Source organism: Astatotilapia calliptera, chromosome 20, assembly GCF_964374335.1.
Source record: "Astatotilapia calliptera chromosome 20, fAstCal68.1, whole genome shotgun sequence".
Classification (NCBI taxonomy): Eukaryota; Metazoa; Chordata; class Actinopteri; order Cichliformes; family Cichlidae; genus Astatotilapia; species Astatotilapia calliptera.
The window spans coordinates 15,997,589-16,017,030 of record NC_137441.1 but is presented as its reverse complement, the minus strand read 5'-3'; the positions used below and the strand labels follow the sequence as shown (position 1 = coordinate 16,017,030).

At 40.1% G+C, this 19,442-nt stretch overlaps 1 protein-coding gene and 1 non-coding gene across 2 annotated transcripts; both read right to left on the bottom strand.

The window, feature by feature from the left end:
* Positions 1-997: 997 nt before the first annotated feature.
* Positions 998-4,358, bottom strand: snai1b (snail family zinc finger 1b). The gene is made up of 3 exons (XM_026154205.2): positions 3,210-4,358; positions 2,351-2,887; positions 998-2,026 (listed from the first exon to the last, which is right to left on the bottom strand). The coding sequence occupies exons 1-3, from the start codon at positions 3,289-3,291 to the stop codon at positions 1,845-1,847; spliced, it is 801 nt and encodes a 266-aa protein (XP_026009990.1). The 5' UTR covers positions 3,292-4,358; the 3' UTR covers positions 998-1,844.
* A 9,147-nt stretch (positions 4,359-13,505) lies between these two features.
* trnaa-ugc (transfer RNA alanine (anticodon UGC)) lies at positions 13,506-13,577 on the bottom strand. The gene has a single exon. It is a non-coding gene; the product is annotated as a tRNA-Ala (tRNA).
* Between the last annotated feature and the right edge of the window lie 5,865 nt (positions 13,578-19,442).

Sequence of the window (19,442 nt, the reverse complement as noted above, 5' to 3'; positions counted from 1 at the left end):
CTATCTAACACATAAAAGTGACAAGTTCAAGCTCAGTTCAGTCCCTTGTGGCGTGCTTCTCTGCTTTTCTGACTCACTGCCTGCGTAGGTGTGCAATGACTAAATGACTCTCACCTCACAATTAACAGGAGCCCAGGACAGACAAATGTTTAAAAAAAAATCCCCCTTGATCACCTCTTTATTCAGCCGGTGTGTGTTTGAATGTGTGCACACACGTGTGTAGTCTTTCGGGTGCTGTTTACATTGGACAAGCTAAGTCATGCAATCTGATCTCAAGCTTTTTGAGTGCCCCCGCAAACCCCTGTCACACACACACACATGCATCCACCTCTCAACACCGTGAGCTATTGGAGGAAACACTTTGTTACCTCACTAAGACATGCTGGCGTCAGTGTGTGTGGGTCAGGAGGGCAGTAGGGATTGGAGACACATTGCTGCCATGTGTTCACCCTGAATGTTCACATTCAGGTTGTGGAAGACTGCACTTTCACCAGAACTTCCTACCAGGTAACCCAGAGATTAACCATTCCTGCACAAGCTGCAAGTTATTTCTGCATTTGCTCATCTTGACCCCAGAGCGCTCCTTCCTCTCCCAAAGCTGGACGTGGGTCAGTGGGACTCTTCTCAGCTGATTTCACACAAATTTTCTTCTGAAAAGTAAAATCACATCCTTACCATCTTCTTTGATGCCAGTTTACTTGCCTGCCTTTTTCCCCCGCACCTGCAACCGCAGTGTTCCCCGCCTCTTGGGCATGTGTCCTCCATCTGTGCATGCTGACAGCCTGGCAGGTGTGCGCAGGTGTTCCCCTCATCACTCAGCATCACACAAACCCATCACCGCTCCCCCTTAACACACATGAACCCATATACAACAACGCACAGCTCTATCTTCCCATTCAGAAACTGTCATGTCTGTCCTGATGAACTCATTTGTATTTAAATAAGAAGCCTGCTGACACACTTCTTTAAAGAACAAGAAGCAGACGAGAACGAGCTGTTATTTTAAAACAATGCTTTTATTTACAAATGACAGAAAAATTCACAACCTTTAAAAAAGGCACATTCAGTTCAATGTTTCATAAAAACTGTATGTCAACACTTATCCTAAATACAAATGTCATTTAGATTGTAAAATAGCCCTGAGCAGTTAGTCCCTGGTTCAATTCCTGGCTGACTGAACCATTTGTTGCACGTCATGAGTGTCTGTTGTATATTTCCACTATTTCCTGTGACTCTCCACTTAAAAATGACAACTTTTTTCTTTTCAAATGAGACATTTGTAAAAAGGCAAGGTGTATTTTTGGTCCTATAACACACATATATTGGAGTGCCTATTGAAAGTGTTTCTGGCTTGCAGAGAGGCACACCAGGCGGGGGGTGTCACCTGTTGTCGAGGTCACAGCTAACACATCCCTCGGCGCCCTGCCTCCACAGTGCACCATGCAGACAGCTGTCTCAACACTCACATTTGCTCAGATACACACATGTCATGTATGCATAGTATAGTGAGGAAGGACATCCCCACATACACACACACACACACAAACACAAGCAGCTGCAACATTGCCAAAGTCCCGGACTGGCGGGCACCAATGGGCTCCCCTGGGAATTAATTGAATGTCCACCTGCTCTCAAATCACAATGGATGAGACAAAATTGTGCCACAGATAGGACCTCAATCTGATCCTCTAATTGATTAAGGCACATTTCATAAAAGTATAACTGCATTTTTTTTTCATGTGTGTGTGTGTGTGTGTGTGTGTGTGTGTGTGCGCAGCTAATAGCATTGGCTCCCATCACAACAGGTAGCTTCAACTGAAAGGACAACAGGAGGAATGTGACTTTTACGAGGAAGGACAGCATCCGGAGGCGCTGTGTTTGTTCAGAAGAGACATGCGACTGAAGGTCCTGGAGCAGGAGCCACACTGGTACTTCTTCACCTCAGAGTGGGTCTGCATGTGGGCGCGCAGATTGGAGCGATCGGCAAAGGCCCGGCTACAGTGCTGACAAGCAAAGGGGCGCTCACCTGGTTAAAAAGAAAAGAAAGAAAGAGAGAGACAATCAGTGCCAGCCCAACATTCCCAACACATTAACAAAAGTTTACCCCCGAGTCATTGTTTTTTCAGATACTCTAGAGATAACAGAAAACAGTGGTAGGACACACTAACTTCATTAATGCAGAGTGCCTTTTAACATGCAAAGCACCTGTGAGGAAGATTAGATTATGTCCCCCCCCCCAGCATTTGCTCACACATCAGGAAACATCAATGAATATCAATGAGAACAAGGTGCAACCAGCTGTTAAGTTAACAAGCCTACAGATCTTGGAAAAATCAATTGTCTGACATACCTGTGTGTGTGCGAATGTGTCCTCTGAGGAGCCACGGTCTGGAGAAAGCCTTGCCACACGTGGTGCACACGCAGGGCAACGTGTGTGATCGAATGTGCATTTTCAGGGCACCCAGGCTGTTGTACTCCTTGGGGCAGTGTTTGCAGTGGAAGACCGGGCGTGCTGAAGCCTCTGTGGTCATAGGAGTCTCGGGAGCACAGGGGGGGAGCTGGTGGGACATCTGATGCTGGGAAAATGCAGAGAGGCTGGTGTAGCTCTTGGTGCAGTGCAAACAGTGATAGATTGGCTGAATTGTATCTGGGCTTGGTGGGTCTGAAGTACGTCCGCCGTCCTCCTCTTCCTCACCGCTGCTGCAGGAGGGAGAGCTGCTGAGGTCCAAAGGGCCCATGGGTGAAGGGGGGAGAGATTCTGGGGAAATCAGGGGGTGAGGTCGAGGCAGGATGTCCACGCTGAATATTAGCGTGGCGGGTTGGCAGGTCAGTGCAGAGCTGTTCTCTGATGGAAGCTCAGCCAGTGGAAAATTTTCTGGCACAAAAGCTGGAGATGCAAAGGAAATGAAGTCAGGTTAGTTAAATGGGACAGACGATCTAATAAACCACTAAACCTGTTTTCATTCTTCGGGTTCACGTTACAGCCTATTTTAATCACAAGCTTTCTTATCATGAGTTTTTCCAGGTGACAGGGACAAGAATTAGGAATGCCCAAGCTGCTACATGACAGGTATACACCTTATCACGTCTGCCACATGACTGTTATGTGTCTGCAGGTAACTTGATGGGGAGCTCATGACTGTGATTCCCTATGTGTCTAATGCACTCGCAAATATCTTGCATACAATCACGGACAATAGCAAACTTACCTGTGTGGCTCTCCGGGTAGCTTTCCCTATTATGCTGCTTCTTGTAGGGAAAATACTTCTTGACAAGGAACGACCGAGGCATCTTGAGCTCTAGCTTCACCGATGGAATAACAATACAAAATAAAAAACGGGGGGGAAAATACAGTCCAAGGCGTTGTGCGCTCTAATCACAGCTTGAGCAAACAGCAGATTCCTGTCGGGGTGGAGAGAAAACTCTTGGAAGATTGACAAGACGACTACCAAAGTTGAATCTGTCTGGGGGATCCCAAACTTGCCTCCTCATATAGTAAGCAGAGGAGAGAAGCAGCGGAGTGGGTGGGCACGTCTCCGCCCACATACACACCCCCGTGTGTCCGGGCTGGGCGCCACCGGCTCCATTCATCACAGGTGACCAATGTGCCAAAAGCTGTTGCAGCGCCCTGATCTAATTATGCATTTCACGCCTCTAATGGCTGACTTTCAAACATCGGGCATACGCGTATTGTCATGTGAACGGCCGAGTGTTCAATTCAATGTGCCGAACTGTTTTCATAGCCTACCTGAACTGAAATGTGCATATCAATGCTTTTCATTGTGAGGAAGACCCGGAGGGAGAAGTGAATATGTAAAACAGACGGAGGGGGAGAAGTTTGCCTTCAGGGCCAAAAAATTACTTTTATATTGTGTTCAGTCGAAGATCCTGATATGAGTTCAAATATGTCCACGGTAATCCTAACGGGGCGTCCTGCAGGAAAAGCACCAAAACCAAAGCATTTCCCATTTTTGCAATAATTTTTCAAAGAAATAAATCATACACCTTACCAAAAACTTGAGCGTCCTCTGTTGGTCCATACTGCAATGCAGTCAGTGGTTTGTGGTGGAAGAATATGTTTTGCACAATATATATATTCACAAATACCCGAAAAGCAGTGTTAAAAAATAAGATTTGTGGCACTGATTTGCACAAAATATTGTTATTTCTACGTACAACCCGCACAATAATGTGCAAAAATGTCAGAAGTAATCGCATAAGCAGTTTGAGAATTTCACCATTATCATTGCATTGCAAAACAAGTGACACTACATGACTTTTACAAGCAAATGAGAATAAGCTGAGGTTTTGTCCTCACTGACTACCCCTCTCATTCTCTCTCTGCGGGGGACACGTCCGTTTGAATAAAGGCGCCGCTGTTCTCCAGATTGCTCACAGCGTGATATAAGGTAAAAAATTAACAGAGCCGACAGGAGCACATGATGATGTAAACTGAGACCTATTAAATCCACATTAGGCGCTTCTCTCGAATGAGCATCACATGATGTTTTAGACTTCACCCCAAGGTTTTCCAATCAAAAGTCATGTCTTTGTCTCCGTTGTGTTTGTGACTAAAGTGAGCATGGGTTACAGGGACCGTTGGAAAGATCAGCAGGCAAAGGTTTATTGTTGTTATTATTATTATTATATTTTTTTTATTACATACCAGAAAGTTATTTTACCTTGATCACTTTAGAAAGCTGTATTTTTCTCTAATATCCTTGCTTAGATTGGTTATAGTGGTAAATATTGTCTAGTCTTAAAGATTTATGTATATATATAAAAAAGAAATTACCTCTTTTTGTAAATATCCTTATTACTTGTACCCATTCTGTGTTTTACGTAATAATCAATCCCAAAAGAAGTGTAATTTATGGACAGATAAAATACCTTTATGGTACTGTTGTGTTCTATTTGTTGCTGTTTCTGCTGCTCTCTTGACCAGATATCGCAGTGACACTTTTTACCTGGATAAATAAAGGATAAAAGTCACCTTGCCAAAAACTGTTTTGAAGCATCCTCCTGAAATGACAGATGTATATTTAAAAGACTCTATGTCGACGGGTTATCTACAAAATGTTAAAAACCCACAATCTTTTTTTTTTTCTTTTGCAAATGCCAGCAGTCACTGTGCACCCTCTAAGTGTGAATATCACGTGAATGCCATTCACTAAACAAGACCATCACAGTCTTCACTGGTCCTATTTAGCACTGCAAAAGAGAGTGTGTGAAGGGTGTATATACACCTGTCTAAAGGCGCCATTGTCATGGCAGGCCCGATAGTTCACACATCGTTAGAGCGCTCCTTGACTCCGACGCCACGTAGGCTGGAGGGTCATGAGGGCAGGTCGGCAGTAAAAACAAAAGCAAATAGCAAAGACACACGTGAAAGTGATCTGAGCGGTGCTTCTGTGCATGTTTAACCTGACTCTTAAAAGTCAGTTGAAATAATTGACATTAAAGGTATGCGCAGTGATATGATTACGTGTGTGTCTAACCCTGACACACTTTCATAAGATTTTCTCTTTTGAAGAAGTAAGAGTGAAAACAGCTGATTATACACTGCTGAATCTGCCCCTCCGTGCAGAGCAGTGTGTCTGCGGACAATTTGTGACACAACAGGGTTGGAGTGACCTCATGACACAGTGGGGACACGAAGACATGAAAAGTTTTCTGCTTGGAACAGATGTTATTCTTTTTTCTGGCCTCCAGAATAAAGCAGCCAGTGTTCTCAAAGCCTCCTCAAAAGGAAACTGTTGTGGAGGACGAGTCTTAATTCAGAATCATCTTAGAAGGGCTTTACTGGTGGAGAACCACAAAACTAAAACGAGACGCTGTCTGTCTAACGTTAACTGGGTTCTTTAGAAAACTGAATAAAGATATGGATGAAACCAAAGGGTAAAAGAAAAGGTGTCACACAGTCCAGGATAAACTGTAGTACAGAGCAGGTTACAAAAACTAAACTCTGGGCGTTTATCAATAAACTCAGAGTACAAAGAACAACTTACTGTTTTTCTATGACATTATAAAGCATCATAAATTGTCTTCTGTATGAGGATAGACCGTTTTATAATGACAGGAATAGGTCATTTCATTGAATTGTACATTGCTAAACTAGTAAATATTTCATCACCAGTGTACTGTAGATAAAATGTGTTTCTTGTATGCACACATAAATGAATGCATTCATTCATTTATAAATTATAACTTTTTTCTGGCATTGAATGGAACATTTCAAAGCAAGCCTTACCTGTGCAGCTGCATGTAAACAAAGCATATATCAAGTATTATAAACGTGAGTTGTGAAAGTGATACAATATAAAATCAGTGGGAGTCAAACTGACATTTTAAACCTCTGTAGCTGCTGACCACTGCTGACCGCCCCCATTTCATTCTCATTAGATTCTGTGTCCTTGTGTGGGGACATCACATTGTGGCTTTTCTGCACCTTTATCCCCTGTTCTTCTCAAGAAATTATTAGCAGTCTGTTCTAATGTCATACACAAACCTTTACTTCAGGATTCATTTTTTGAGCACTTAATCCTGAAATTGAAGATCCAGAGTTTTGTACAGGGTCAAAAATTATTCATTATTTATATAAGTGATATATGTCAGGTATGTGATATTTTTAAATCAGTATTTATTGCAAATCACACAAATATTTTTTTTTCTCTGGGGCTAATCTAAAGGAGCCACTGTGATCACTTCATAAATGTGCAAAATAAAAAAAAAGAAGCTTGACAGGAACAAACTGTCATTAAATCTAAAGAAAGTTAAATAAGGTCATTTGGGAATTTTAAAAGAAATTAACAAGTGCATATAGATGGGCTCGACATGGAAGAAGTTCATGAAAATAGGTTTGTTGGTGTGATAATAAATGATAAAATAAGCTGTAAATCTCATATAAAACATACAGTATTAACTAAAGCAAAACATATACTGGATCTCAAATCACTTCACATTCTCTACTGCTGACTGATATCACTGTATTCAAATTACTGTGCAGAGGGTTTCATTAGTGCTTATAAATGTTCCATATTGCAGAGAAGAAGGGTGTGTGTGTGTGGGGGGGCTCCTTAATACTGGATATAAATCTTAAAGGAGCACAAATTATGTACGAAGCTTTAAACAATCTACTTACTCACAGTATGCTCAAATTGTTTTCTAGAGAATAAGTTAAATTTAAAACATTCATGTATCCGTACGACATAAAAAAGGAGTGAAGCTGTGGAACACACTGAGTGATGAACCGTCCCAGCATGACTCTATTAAAAAGCAGCACAAAAATATGTTTTTGCAAGGTACAGAGTGTGCACTATTTAAACACTATGTGTGTTTATACATGTATGTGTGTGTACATTTATGTGTATATATACATCTGTAAATATCTAAATCTCTTTTCATGTTACTGAGGTTATAAAACCTAATTCATGTAACAAATTATAAGAAAGGATTTATGATAGGACAGGGCAAAAACAGGGGGAAACTTGTGGTTATAAGTTACTAAATAGTTTCAAAGTAGAGGGAATAAATAAGATTGTCTCCTCGTACTCATTTTAAACAGTTGTAAAGTTATTTATTAAGATTTGTCATTTTACCCTGGGGGGGGGGGGTCTGTGTTGTTGTTGTTTTATTATTTTCAACATGTTCAAAATAAAGGCACACATCCCATCTCATAATACAATAAGGATAAACATTATAAGCTCCTAAATCTTTTATTTAGCCAACTTTTACTGGAGCTGAGCATATTTATTTAGAATGTTTTGATATGTTTTTTTTTTTTTTGTTTTCTGAGCAAGTCACCATTTCATTATCTTGACATCACACATCAGATCAACATCCAAACACTTGCTTGGACATGTGTTTTTTTTGCTCAAGTGCAGCTTAAAACCCTTTTTTTGCATTTTAAAACCACCTTGATCACCTTTGGTCAGCCAGGTGCATTGTTACCATTCAGTCTATTCAAGCAGCAGGTAACAGCCACTCAAGCACATTAGCATTTGTTTATGCATATTGACTTCCAGGCTGAAAACAGGTCAAGTCTTCTTTGAACAACAATTGATGATAGGCAGGAATACTGTAGCCCTCCTGGTGTGCCTCTAATTTAATCTGGAAGAAAGGTGATAAGTCTTTAATTTTTGGCTCTGTTGAGTTTTTTTAAGGGTTTCATCTACTAAGTGATGCATTTTCACATATTAAACTGAGCAGTTATATCTTCAACTCACAGGATGGAAAATATTTGTTCCTTGAACAAAATGCTCCATCCTTTCACCACCACAAGTTTGCTTTGTTTGTGCTTGTGCATGTGAGAGTGTTGCCCTACAGTTCAGAGGTCTTTAAGCTCATCAGCAGGGAGATAAGATTATCCCAGAGGAATGCAGAGGTGGACTCCGACACATATGTTCTGTGGATTGCACATGTTTCTGTTCCAGTCTCTTTCTCCAAGACACAATCACTGGTGGTTAAACTCCGGCCCATTCAAGCACATTTTGATGTGGGGAGGCAAACCGACATATCATGCAGATTAAAGCTGGTCTACCAGGAGTTTATGCAATCGACTGGATATTGTCTGTTTTTGTAATCAGCCAAGTGAATTGCACACTCACTTACATTTACAGTGGCTCTTTCAATCATCACTAACAATTTCAAAGGCTCGGTTCAATTAGTTTTCATTTAAATGGCGCCAGTTCACAATAACAGTCTGCCACTGAAACTGTGGAGCAAAAGCGTCGTTAGATTTATAGTAAGGATAAGGTCAAGTTACATATTTAAAGACATTTTGTGCTTTACTTTAGTGGTAAATATTGTACTTTGTACTCAACTAAATGTAACTAAAAGTTGCATTACTTCAGCTACAACTTTATACAAAACCTACGAGTCTTACAATAAACCATGCGACACATGCATCATGATAAATAAAGCCTGAGCTTCGGGAATTAGCTCATTTAAATGGTTAAACATCTGTAGTGAAAGGGTTACTAGACTTTATTTCATTTTTTTTATGTCACCTTTATTTATTGTGATACTGACATTGTATCCTCTGTATGCTTTAACCACGGGTTTTGTCTTAAACAGAGACAATAACTACATTTTGGTTCTAAAATCTTTTTGTGCTTTTCTACCAGACTCAGACTGTTCAAATCTCACGTGTGCCATCTCCATCCTAAACTTGCAATGTCTTTCTGAACTCCACCCCTGCCATGAAAATATGATAGGAAGATAAGCTGCTACTTTATAAAGGCAGTTTTTCTTGGATTTGATGCTTTGTGTTCCTTATATTACATTTTGACAGTGCACTATGAAACATACAGACATATACAGGATAAGAAAACAAAACATACATGCAAACAAAAAACACATCATCATAACACAATTTACACTTCATGTCAGGATAAATACTAATAACATAGGATTTGCATAACATAACTTTAAATAAACTATTAATGCTACAGCACAAAAATGACGATGTCGAACTGAAGTGGCCAAATCAGGCGGTCAGATTTGACTTTGATTTTCTCATCAGTTATAATTCATTTACTGTGTTTTATATGCTACAAATGTGGAGTTTGTTGTGCTGAATGCCAGATATCATAATGACAGTTGTTTCTTTACAATCAGCACGTAGCAGAAGTCTAAAGAGTTGAAATAATAATTTGACAAACTGTCAGTGATTACCATGAAAATACAAATTAACAGTGTTTTTATGTTAAATATGAAGAGCTAAGTTGGTCAGATGAACAAATAAAAGTGAGATTGTTTACTCTTTACTATTATATTAAACACCGATTTTCGGGAACTACTAAAATGCTGAATAATAAGTATCATCGCTATTCTTATTCTCATCAATGTGCGTATGCTGCACAAGCGTATTGCATTATGTACAGTTTTCATACACCTGTCACCACCAGATAATAACTCTGGTGATAATAGACTTCTGCTGCTGCACGGCGGTCGTCTAAACAAACATTTGACAAGACAACAGACTTGGTAATGAGAAAACACATAGATGGAAACATTTTCTTTCTTTAAATGAGGCGATGAAGGCTGATGTTTGTTTAAAACAACTTCTGGAAATTTGAAGCACAGAGTTAGTTTCTGTGCCTTTACATTTGCTTTTCTTTCCTTCAATCCTAAAACTCGGATCAATTCCCATCTCCAGATGCTGACAGAGATGGAATTTGCCCAGATGCATTCAAGCGTCTGTTTCTGTGCGTCTGTTTGCAAGCTTCTGTTCTACCCTTATCTGGATAACATGCAGACACCACAGTCCAATCACAGGCAACCTTTGATGTAATATATGCTACAAGCAAAGGTCAGTTGATGGCCAGTTTTTTTCTAGGCAAAATTAAAGCTCTTGCAAAGAGCACATAAGGAAAGTGCATGCTTTTTTTTTTCTTTTTTGCTTTGTTTTTACAGCATAGTGTGATCTAATCTAAATTACTCCTTTGAAAGCCTTTTATTTTTCTTTTCATCCAAAGCTCATGTCTCACGTAAAGCTTTGTTAAATATGTTTGCAGAAAATGTGTTAATTAGAAAGAAAGAAAGAAAGAAAGAAAGAAAGAAAGAAAGAAAGAAAGAAAGAAAGAAAGAAAGAAAGAAAGAAAGAAAGAAAGAAAGAAAGAAAGAAAGAAAGAAAGAAAGAAAGAAAGAAAGTTAACAACTTTATAAAAACATATGCAAATTTGGGGGATTAAATCAATAAAAAATTCAATACAATTTTTATTTAAAACATGTAAGTGACAAGCATTGATAAGCATAAAAAACGGAACATGAAACCTGGGAAAACCTTCATATTCACATTTTAAACATCTGTTTTGATCATACGGTCTGATATCTACACGAACTCTATAAATAATACCCTACAAATAGTTTACACTGGCAATACTAACCTGTACCTTTGCAACTGTGCACACAATATATTAATCATTGTTATAAACATTAAACAGTTTTATATAACACTCATACACTCTGAATGTTTTAACATGCATAACTCAATGCACATTGTATTCTGACCATTATTTTCACACGCAACATAATAATTTCGTTCCCCAGGGTAACCAGTGTGTTTCACAGTGTTTAAGACAATACATTTTTTGAGTCTTGATAAATATACCTTCCCCATACACAGCCTTCACAATCACTAATTCTCTGATATCTCTTTCCACTTTAATTTAGTGATTTTTCAGGAGAGGAATTGGCGCCCCCTACTCTTCATAAACTGAACTGATATACAGAAGGGATATTCTAGGATTAATCACAGGGGGGCGACTGTAGACCAGAAATAACACTGCTGTTCACGAATCAATTATCAGGTCAGAAACAACCAAATAATCTGGCCAATAATCTGGCTGCTCCGCATTAACCTGTTATGTGTGATTAGTAGGTGAGAAAACAGGTTGGATCATAACAGCACTTAAGCTGATGACAGGGTGAAGTACAAGAATCCTACCTGCCCAGAAACACACACCAAACACACTGTTGGTGGGTTGTTGTTTTTTTCTTTAGTGGTTATCAATGAAAATCTTTATGCAAACCGACACTTGCATGCGTTCTGTAGAAAACATGTTATGTAACACTTTGATAAATAAAACACTGACCTTTTTGATAAGACGTTTTTGATAAGATTCTGATCTCTGTAGGCAATATGGTTCCTCTACAAATCCTTTATTAACTTGTTTCGCTGATGAGCTTGTGGCTCCTGCGTTTCTGTTTTTTGTTTTTGTTGTGTGTTTTTTTAAAGGTACACTTTTTGCACGCGTCTAAACGTGCATTTCAAATGGGACAAACACGTGGTGCAGCAGGCAGCTGGGGTGTTAAAAGTGACTGACGTTTCTCCTCCTTTCCCACCTTCAGCAATATTTGCATGACACTTTGTATGCATGTATCACACTTTGGAAATGTAAAGGTTCTTGTGATACAACATTTTCAGTTCGTAATGTGCTGTATTATGTGGGTCAGGCTGGATCTAGATTATTTTCTAGGAAGCATTTTGAAAGGAATATAGGTCATTTTTAAAGTGTTGCTTCAAAATTGTAAAAAATAAGACAAATATACACCAATAGAAATCATATGTAAATATCTGTGTTTGCAGTGGGTGTAAAATAAACATAGTTTTTTGTTTGGTTGTTTTTAATGATTAAGCTACGTTAGATTAACGTACAAAGTTTTCTCTTAGGTAAGAGAACTGTAGACTCTATGCCTCTTAATAATTAAGACTTGCAAGAACTAAGAGACAAACACGACCTGATGACATACTGCGAGAAAATGCAGGTGATTAGGTGTGGCTGTTGCGCTTTTGTCTGAAAACTCAGCACAACTTACTCATGTACATGAAAATCACCATGTGTACCACACCTTTATATTTATTCATTTATAGTTAAAGGCATCTGAAAAGATGGACCTGACTGTCCAAACCGGCCCTTCAGTTTCTCAGAAAAATGTCTTGGAAGTATTTTGCATAATGAACACACAAATGTAACAAAGAGGCTCTGGTGCTCACGTCCCTGGGTTCACCCTTTCCTCAAACTGAATAAAAACTACAAACAAGATAATAAGATTAAGTTCAAGACCCCTCAATACAAAAATGTAAAGGACATTAAGTAAAACATAAAGATGTAGACGTGCAGAACCTGATGATGGTGTGAAGAATGTAATAATCTGGATTAGCAAAACATTACTGTGTAATATAAAGATATAAATACAGGTGCATAAATTAGAGCACAGCATGTAAGCATATTTTATAAGGTTATCTAATGAATTAAAATAGCAATTAAAACTTAAGCTTATATCAAATAGCCAATATTCACGTTTAATGGCGTAGAGCACAGACTTGTCAAGTTTTTATTTGTACAAAAAATAAAGTACCCTATATTTCATTACTCCGTATGTTAAAGTTTTGCTCCTCTGCTCCATTTTTCATAAATCTCAACGTTTTAGTGACTAGATACAGTAACATTCTTTGTTAGGCTGAAGAATAAAATGTGATTCAGCGCCTCCTGGCGGTTGAAAGAAGGGCCTGCCAATCAAAAACACGCTAAAAGTGTATCGTTTAATTTTTATAACAACATTTTATTTAATTATGTTTTACTGTGGATCTTAGGTTGCTAAAGGCCGCGTGTTTTTTAATATAAATGCACAACCCCCCCCCCCCCCCCCCCCCACACACACACACACACACACACACACACACACCAAAAAAAGAAAAATACACACATACACCCTCCTCTTGAAATTCTAAGTAAAGCAAACGCGATTTAATCAATGTAAGCAAAATAAACAGGCGTACATTTGATTAGCTGCTAGGCTTCTACTCAGAAAATAAATTCAGATAAAAGCTAACAGTTTATCTCAACCTGATTTAACCTGAGTGCTAGATCCAAATCAGATCACTGCTAAAATAAACGTTATCGTTCAATAATAGCTTCGTAAAAAGAGAAGGTATCGCAGTATTTGCTCGCCTTCCCCCACTCACAACACACACAAAATATAAACCCTGGTAAAACAAGTGGAGATGCCGGGGATTGAACCCGGGGCCTCATACATGCAAAGCATGCGCTCTACCACTGAGCTACATCCCCTGTTGGAAATCATGGCGCATTATTACGTATATAACAGTACGCATTCATGAACCGGAAGTTGATATTCCTTCTGTAAAATGAGTCGACGTTGAGCAGGTTATTTTTGCTCTCCTTGAGACCAGGTTATATAATTTCAGATCACAGCTTTAGCCTTTGACCCTTGCAGTATTTCTCTGGGTACAAGTACATTACTGTAAGTTACCTTTTTGAATGGATGAAGAAAAGTCCCGAGGTACTCCAGCTCAAAGGGTTTTTTTTTTTTTAGTAGTGGTTTTGTAAACACAGGAACTCAACTGACGTCAGGATGGATGAATGGGAAATGTATCTGCTTTTTTGTATCCTTGTTTTGTGCTATTTTTAGCCTGCACATCTGAGCAATCTGCTCCTCATTTTCCATGCTATCTGTAAAGCAGATAAACTGATGGTGGTGATGAGGGCTAAAACTATACTGAAAGACACAGGCACAAAGCCTGATTATAATAATTCTGAAATGAAGTGAGTTTGACACGAGTGGCTGAAAAGCAGGTCCTTCTCACCATCCTAGGTACCCTAATCCTTCAGAGAATTTAAAATAGCTCCCCTCATTAAGTTTCATAATATTCTCCAGGGGAGCACGAGCGAGGGGCTGTCGGCCCCCTCTGGAGAGCACAGTCTGTCCTCACTCATTCTGTGTTTATCTGCACACCCTTGCCAAGGACACCACTTACAGGCCCTGTTTGCTCTGCCCATGTAGGGACAGACCCGACCCATGGGATGCACGCATGGCCTGAGGGTTGAAGGAGGGCTGAAGGAAGGAGAAGAGAAAGGGTGAGAGCCTTTGTCTACACAGGGCTCTCCCAGGATGAGGAGGGATGGGCACCCACTGATGCTGTTATTGTGTAAATTGTGTAAATTTGGACTGGTGACAGAACGCCACCATGCTGAGTCTGTGCTGAGTAATAAGGAAAGGCTGACAACCGTTATGTGGTGAGGGTTATCTGGGGACTGTAGAGTGCTGCATGTACAGACAGGCTGTATGCAATATGAGATCCAAAAAGGAATTCTTTATCTAAGGCCACAGACCTCCAGACGTTACACTGGACAGTGTCAAAGAGGAAGACCCCAACTTTGGAGTTTCAAGTGTTTCATACAGTTAGTGTGGATTAGTTATAGTGTGGATTTTTAAAAGAATGGTTTGATATTTATGTTTTGACAATGTTCTTGTAGTCTTAACACTTGCAAAGTTAGATGACCTGTGCATGAGCTTTGGTGGTAGAGCTACCATATCCAAGTAAAACAGAGCTGATCAGTAAGTCTAGCTCTTACCAGATTTCAAAAATATACTTAAAAGCCTTAAAAATAAATACATTTATTAGCAAGTCTTCTCTTCACAATCAAATTGTGGCTTTGCATCTGGGTGTCATTACTACCCTCCACTGGCTGCATTGCAAACCTCATTGAGGCAGGATTATGCAACCTTTTTCTCCCCCATATGATCAAACTGATGTAGACAAAGTATTCATAACGCCACATATTCAACAACTCATGAAAACAGGGCTACAAGCTACTATGAAATTCACTTACTTACGACAGCTCTTCGACTGCATAGGACACGGATGAATCACACTAAACATTACAGTCACCTGCCTCGAGCTTCTTTGGCACGATGATACCACTTATAGATTTTTGTGGGTTTTCTTTTGTTTTTCTGGATAGAGATGTGCAGCCAGTTTTGTACCTCTGCCTGTGTTTGTTTTACCTAAAGGTGTTCGAGGAAGTAGGAAGTAATGAATTGTTTCAACATATAACGTACTGTTAAACCCTACAAACTGCGATGTCAGTCAGTCTGTCATTTTTATACAGATTAAAATATCTTTTGTACAGAGGCTCATAATTCCTAGAGTATAAATCCTAATGATTGGTGCTCTAGTACCTACTAAATTAGCATTATCACTTCTTTTAGTGACCTATATCAGAAAGATGACTTCCAAAGAGTGTGGCACCTCAGATTCCCCTGTGAACTGTAATAGTATTGGTAAGCTTTTTAAGCCATTAACACCTCCATCCATCCATTTGCTTCCGCTTATCCTTTTCAGGGGCGTGGGGGGCGCTGGAGCCTATCCCAGCTGTCATAGGGCGAAAGGCGGGGTACACCCTGGACAGGTCGCCAGTCTGTTGCAGGGCTAACACATAGGGACAGACAACCATTCACACTCACTAACACATTCACACCTAGTGGCAATTTGGATTATCCCCACAAGCTGCATGTCTTTGGATGGTGGGAGGAAGCCAGAGTACCCAGAGGGAACCCACGCAAACACGGGGAGAACATGCAAACTCCACACAGAAAGACCCCAGCCTGATGGTGGAATTGAACTCAGGACCTTCTTGCTGTGCGGCAACAGTGCTAACCACCGTGCCACAGTGCTGCCGCCATTAACACCTTTTTTATACAAATATCAGAAGAAACTCACAGATTATCCAACTAGTCCTTTAAGTTCTCCACCCCTTGTAATGTGTGTCATTTACTTTACTTCTGGTACTGTTAAGTTGTCTGACCTCCTATCTCCTGGGGCTGCTGTCTTATCATCAGCTGACAGCCAGCAGAAGCAGAAAGGCCCGAAAGAAGAGAGGGGCACCAAAAATAAAGCCTTCATAACAGGGTGAAGAAGAGGTGAATAAGGTAATGCTGGGAGTCGACTCAAAACAAAGTGACATACTTTTGAAAGTATGTCAGATCAGTCGATTTGATTTATGAGCCAAAATACAAAAAGATTTTATGCAAACCACGAAGAAAATAAATTCTCTGAAGATCAAACTGAAAATGTTGTTTAGAAGTAAAACACAAATTGTCATGGTCTGGAGTCTGCGACTCCGTGTTTATGTTTAGTTTATTAGTATTCTGTGGTTTTGGTTGCCTTGGGTGTTTGTACTCCTCTGTTTCATGGTTCATGTTCCTATGTTCTGTGTCCCCCAGTCTGTGTTACGTTGGTGGGTTATGTCATTGCGTGTATGTGTTTCCTGTTTTATTGTGAAGGTCTGCGTCTTATGTGAGTGTTTTCAGTTTGCCTCCCTAGTCTCGTCACGTTAATCACTCCCAGCTGTGTTCCCCACCTGTGTGTAATCTCCCTGTGTTCTCTGAGTGTATTTAAGTTGTGTCTTCTGTCATGGTAGTTGCTGGTTCGTCTGTGTTGTTTCCCCTCGGTCTCCCTGCATCTCTCCATGTGTATTTCCCCGGATCTCCCTGCATCTTCGTTTCTGGTTTGTGTTGTTAGTTTACCCAGTTTAGGTTTCCGGTTTCATGTTTTCCCACCATTGCTGTTTGTACCCACCCTTGTAAATAAATACCCACCTGCACCAGAGCTGCCGTCTTTTGGGTCCTTTCTTCAACTCCACACGGCTTGCCCCGGCAAACCGTGACACAAATTTCTGTTAACACTAAGTCCTAATCGTCTCTCCTGCTCCCAGCAAGTCCCATCAGTATTTGTTTTGTTCCAGTCAGGAACTCACTTTATTGTCTGATTCAAGCTTCAACAGGCAACAAGCTGGACTTCCGAGTGAGCTGAATCATTGCTGCGCCTCGGTGTTTCACCACAGTGTTATCCTTCTCTTGCTGGGAACCTGGGTTAGCTGTGTTGGCCAGGAAAAGAACAGGTTTGCTGTGAAATAGGAACATGACCATGAACGTGAACCCAAACAGGGAGGGGGAATAAGGGAGCTAGAGAGGGAAATACTGCCCTGACCTTTCGCCTATATTTTTTCCAGCTGGTAGTGGAAACTGTGGGAATCCACGAATGCAGGAAAAAGCTCTATAGCCTTAGGCAGAAAATGGAAAACCGGAGCCTCTCTTCTCTGTGAGCAAGCTGGTGTGGCTGTGCTGCTATTCATTGCAGCATATTGCTAACACCTTAAAAAGCATCTGAAGCACGTCATAGCGACTGACAAAGTGTTTTACAAGGACGTACACAGGAGCGAGCCAGTGACATGTACTGATTAGTTTGAGAACACAGACATTACACAAACACAAGCACAGATAGCTCTTCCTGAATGTTTGTGTTCACTGTGTTACTGGGGTTGAGATATCATCATCACTGCAGGGTGAATGAGTCTGTGTCTTCAAGAGTTGCCAAGCACCTGGTAACCATATAGGCCGATACCTTATCAACCTGACGTTAGAAAGCTCGTGCTGAACTCATTGTCTGTGACCAGGCAGCAATTACATACCAAATGTCTAAAGCAGAAAAAACTAGTTCTCAAAGAATGTGTGTGAAACATGAGAGGTGTGGCACATTTGTTTGTTTGCATTTGAGACATCCAGTCAAAGATGCTTCAAAATATAAGACAGCATTTCCAGCTAAATCAACTATGGAGAAATTTCAAGATCATGCTCTTGTCATTGTGTAAAAGCTTCTTAACTTAAAAACATAAGCATAGGCCTTTAATAACACGTTTATTATAATCTATTCTTAAGAAATACACCAACAGATTTACAATTAAAAACTCTCACACTCAGCTGCCGGTATGCCTGTTCGCCAGCTTTTTAGTGCAAATATCTAGTCAGCGATCACATAGCAGCAGCTCAGTGCATATCTACATTTTGGTCTAGAAGAGCTCCTGAAGTTCAAACTAAGCATCAGAAATTGAAAGCAAGTGTCAGTGTCAGCTATCTCTGGAGTTTTACAGAGAATGGCCCAAAAAAGGGAAAATATCCAGTGAGCAGCAGTTCTCTGGGTGAAAATACCTTATTGATGTTAGAGGTCAGAGGAGAATGGCGAGACTGCTTTGAGCTAGTAACTCAAATAATAACCACATATTTATCTAAGGTAAGCAGAAAAGCAGCTGCACAAAACAGCAAACCTTGAATCAGATATAGCAGCAGACTGCGTGGCCTCACCTACGTTGGCTGGTCTGAGTCTCGATTTCTGCTGTGGAAAATCAGACACTAGTCTGTTGGATTTGTTGTAAACAACATGAAAGCTTGAATCTGTCCTGTTTTTTATCAACGGTTTGGGCTGCTGCTGGTAGTTTAATTGTGTGGGGATATTTTCTTGGCACACTTTAGTTCCCTTAGCACCAGTGAAGCCTTGTTTAAATGCCATAGCCTACCTGACTATTCTTGCTAACCAGGCCTAACACTTTATGACTACAGCACACCCATCATTTTGTTAACACACCATGTCACAAAGCTCAGATGAACTCAAAGTAGTCTTTTGAACATGGCAATGAGTTTGATGTATTCAGGTGGTCTGCACAGTCGCAGAACCTCAGTCAAATGTACTGGTGTACTGTATTTATTCTTATTGTATCCTAATTTTTGCCTCATAACTTTTGCACTGTCCACTTCCTGCTGTGACAAAACAAATTTCCCACGTGTGGGACTAATAAAGGTTATCTTATCTTATCTTATCTTATCTTAAATAGACGACCTTTGGGATGTGGTGGAACCGAAGATTGATCTTGGATGTACAGCTGACAAATCTGCAGCATGGTATCATTTTAATATGGACTGTGTGGAACCTTTAGCACCTTGTTGGATCAGTGCCATGAACTATTAAAGCAGCACAGGGGGGAAAAGGAGCTCCAATCCAGTACTAGCAAGTTGCATCTGATAAGGTGTGAATACATACAGTTATCCACTTATTTAAAGAGGACCAGCTGCTACTGAATAATTCCCAAATTTATTGCATCCATGTTATAAAATTTAAATAAGTCATTATGTGTTTGGCTGAGTTTCAGCTAGAAGAACAGAAGTATGTTTCACCCTGAATGGTGACTGCGAAGCATGCAGGTACACACCCATGGAGACATAAACATGCGTGTTGCGAACAAGAACCATTTCTATTAATCATTATACAATATGTATTTTATAAAAAACACAACACCTAA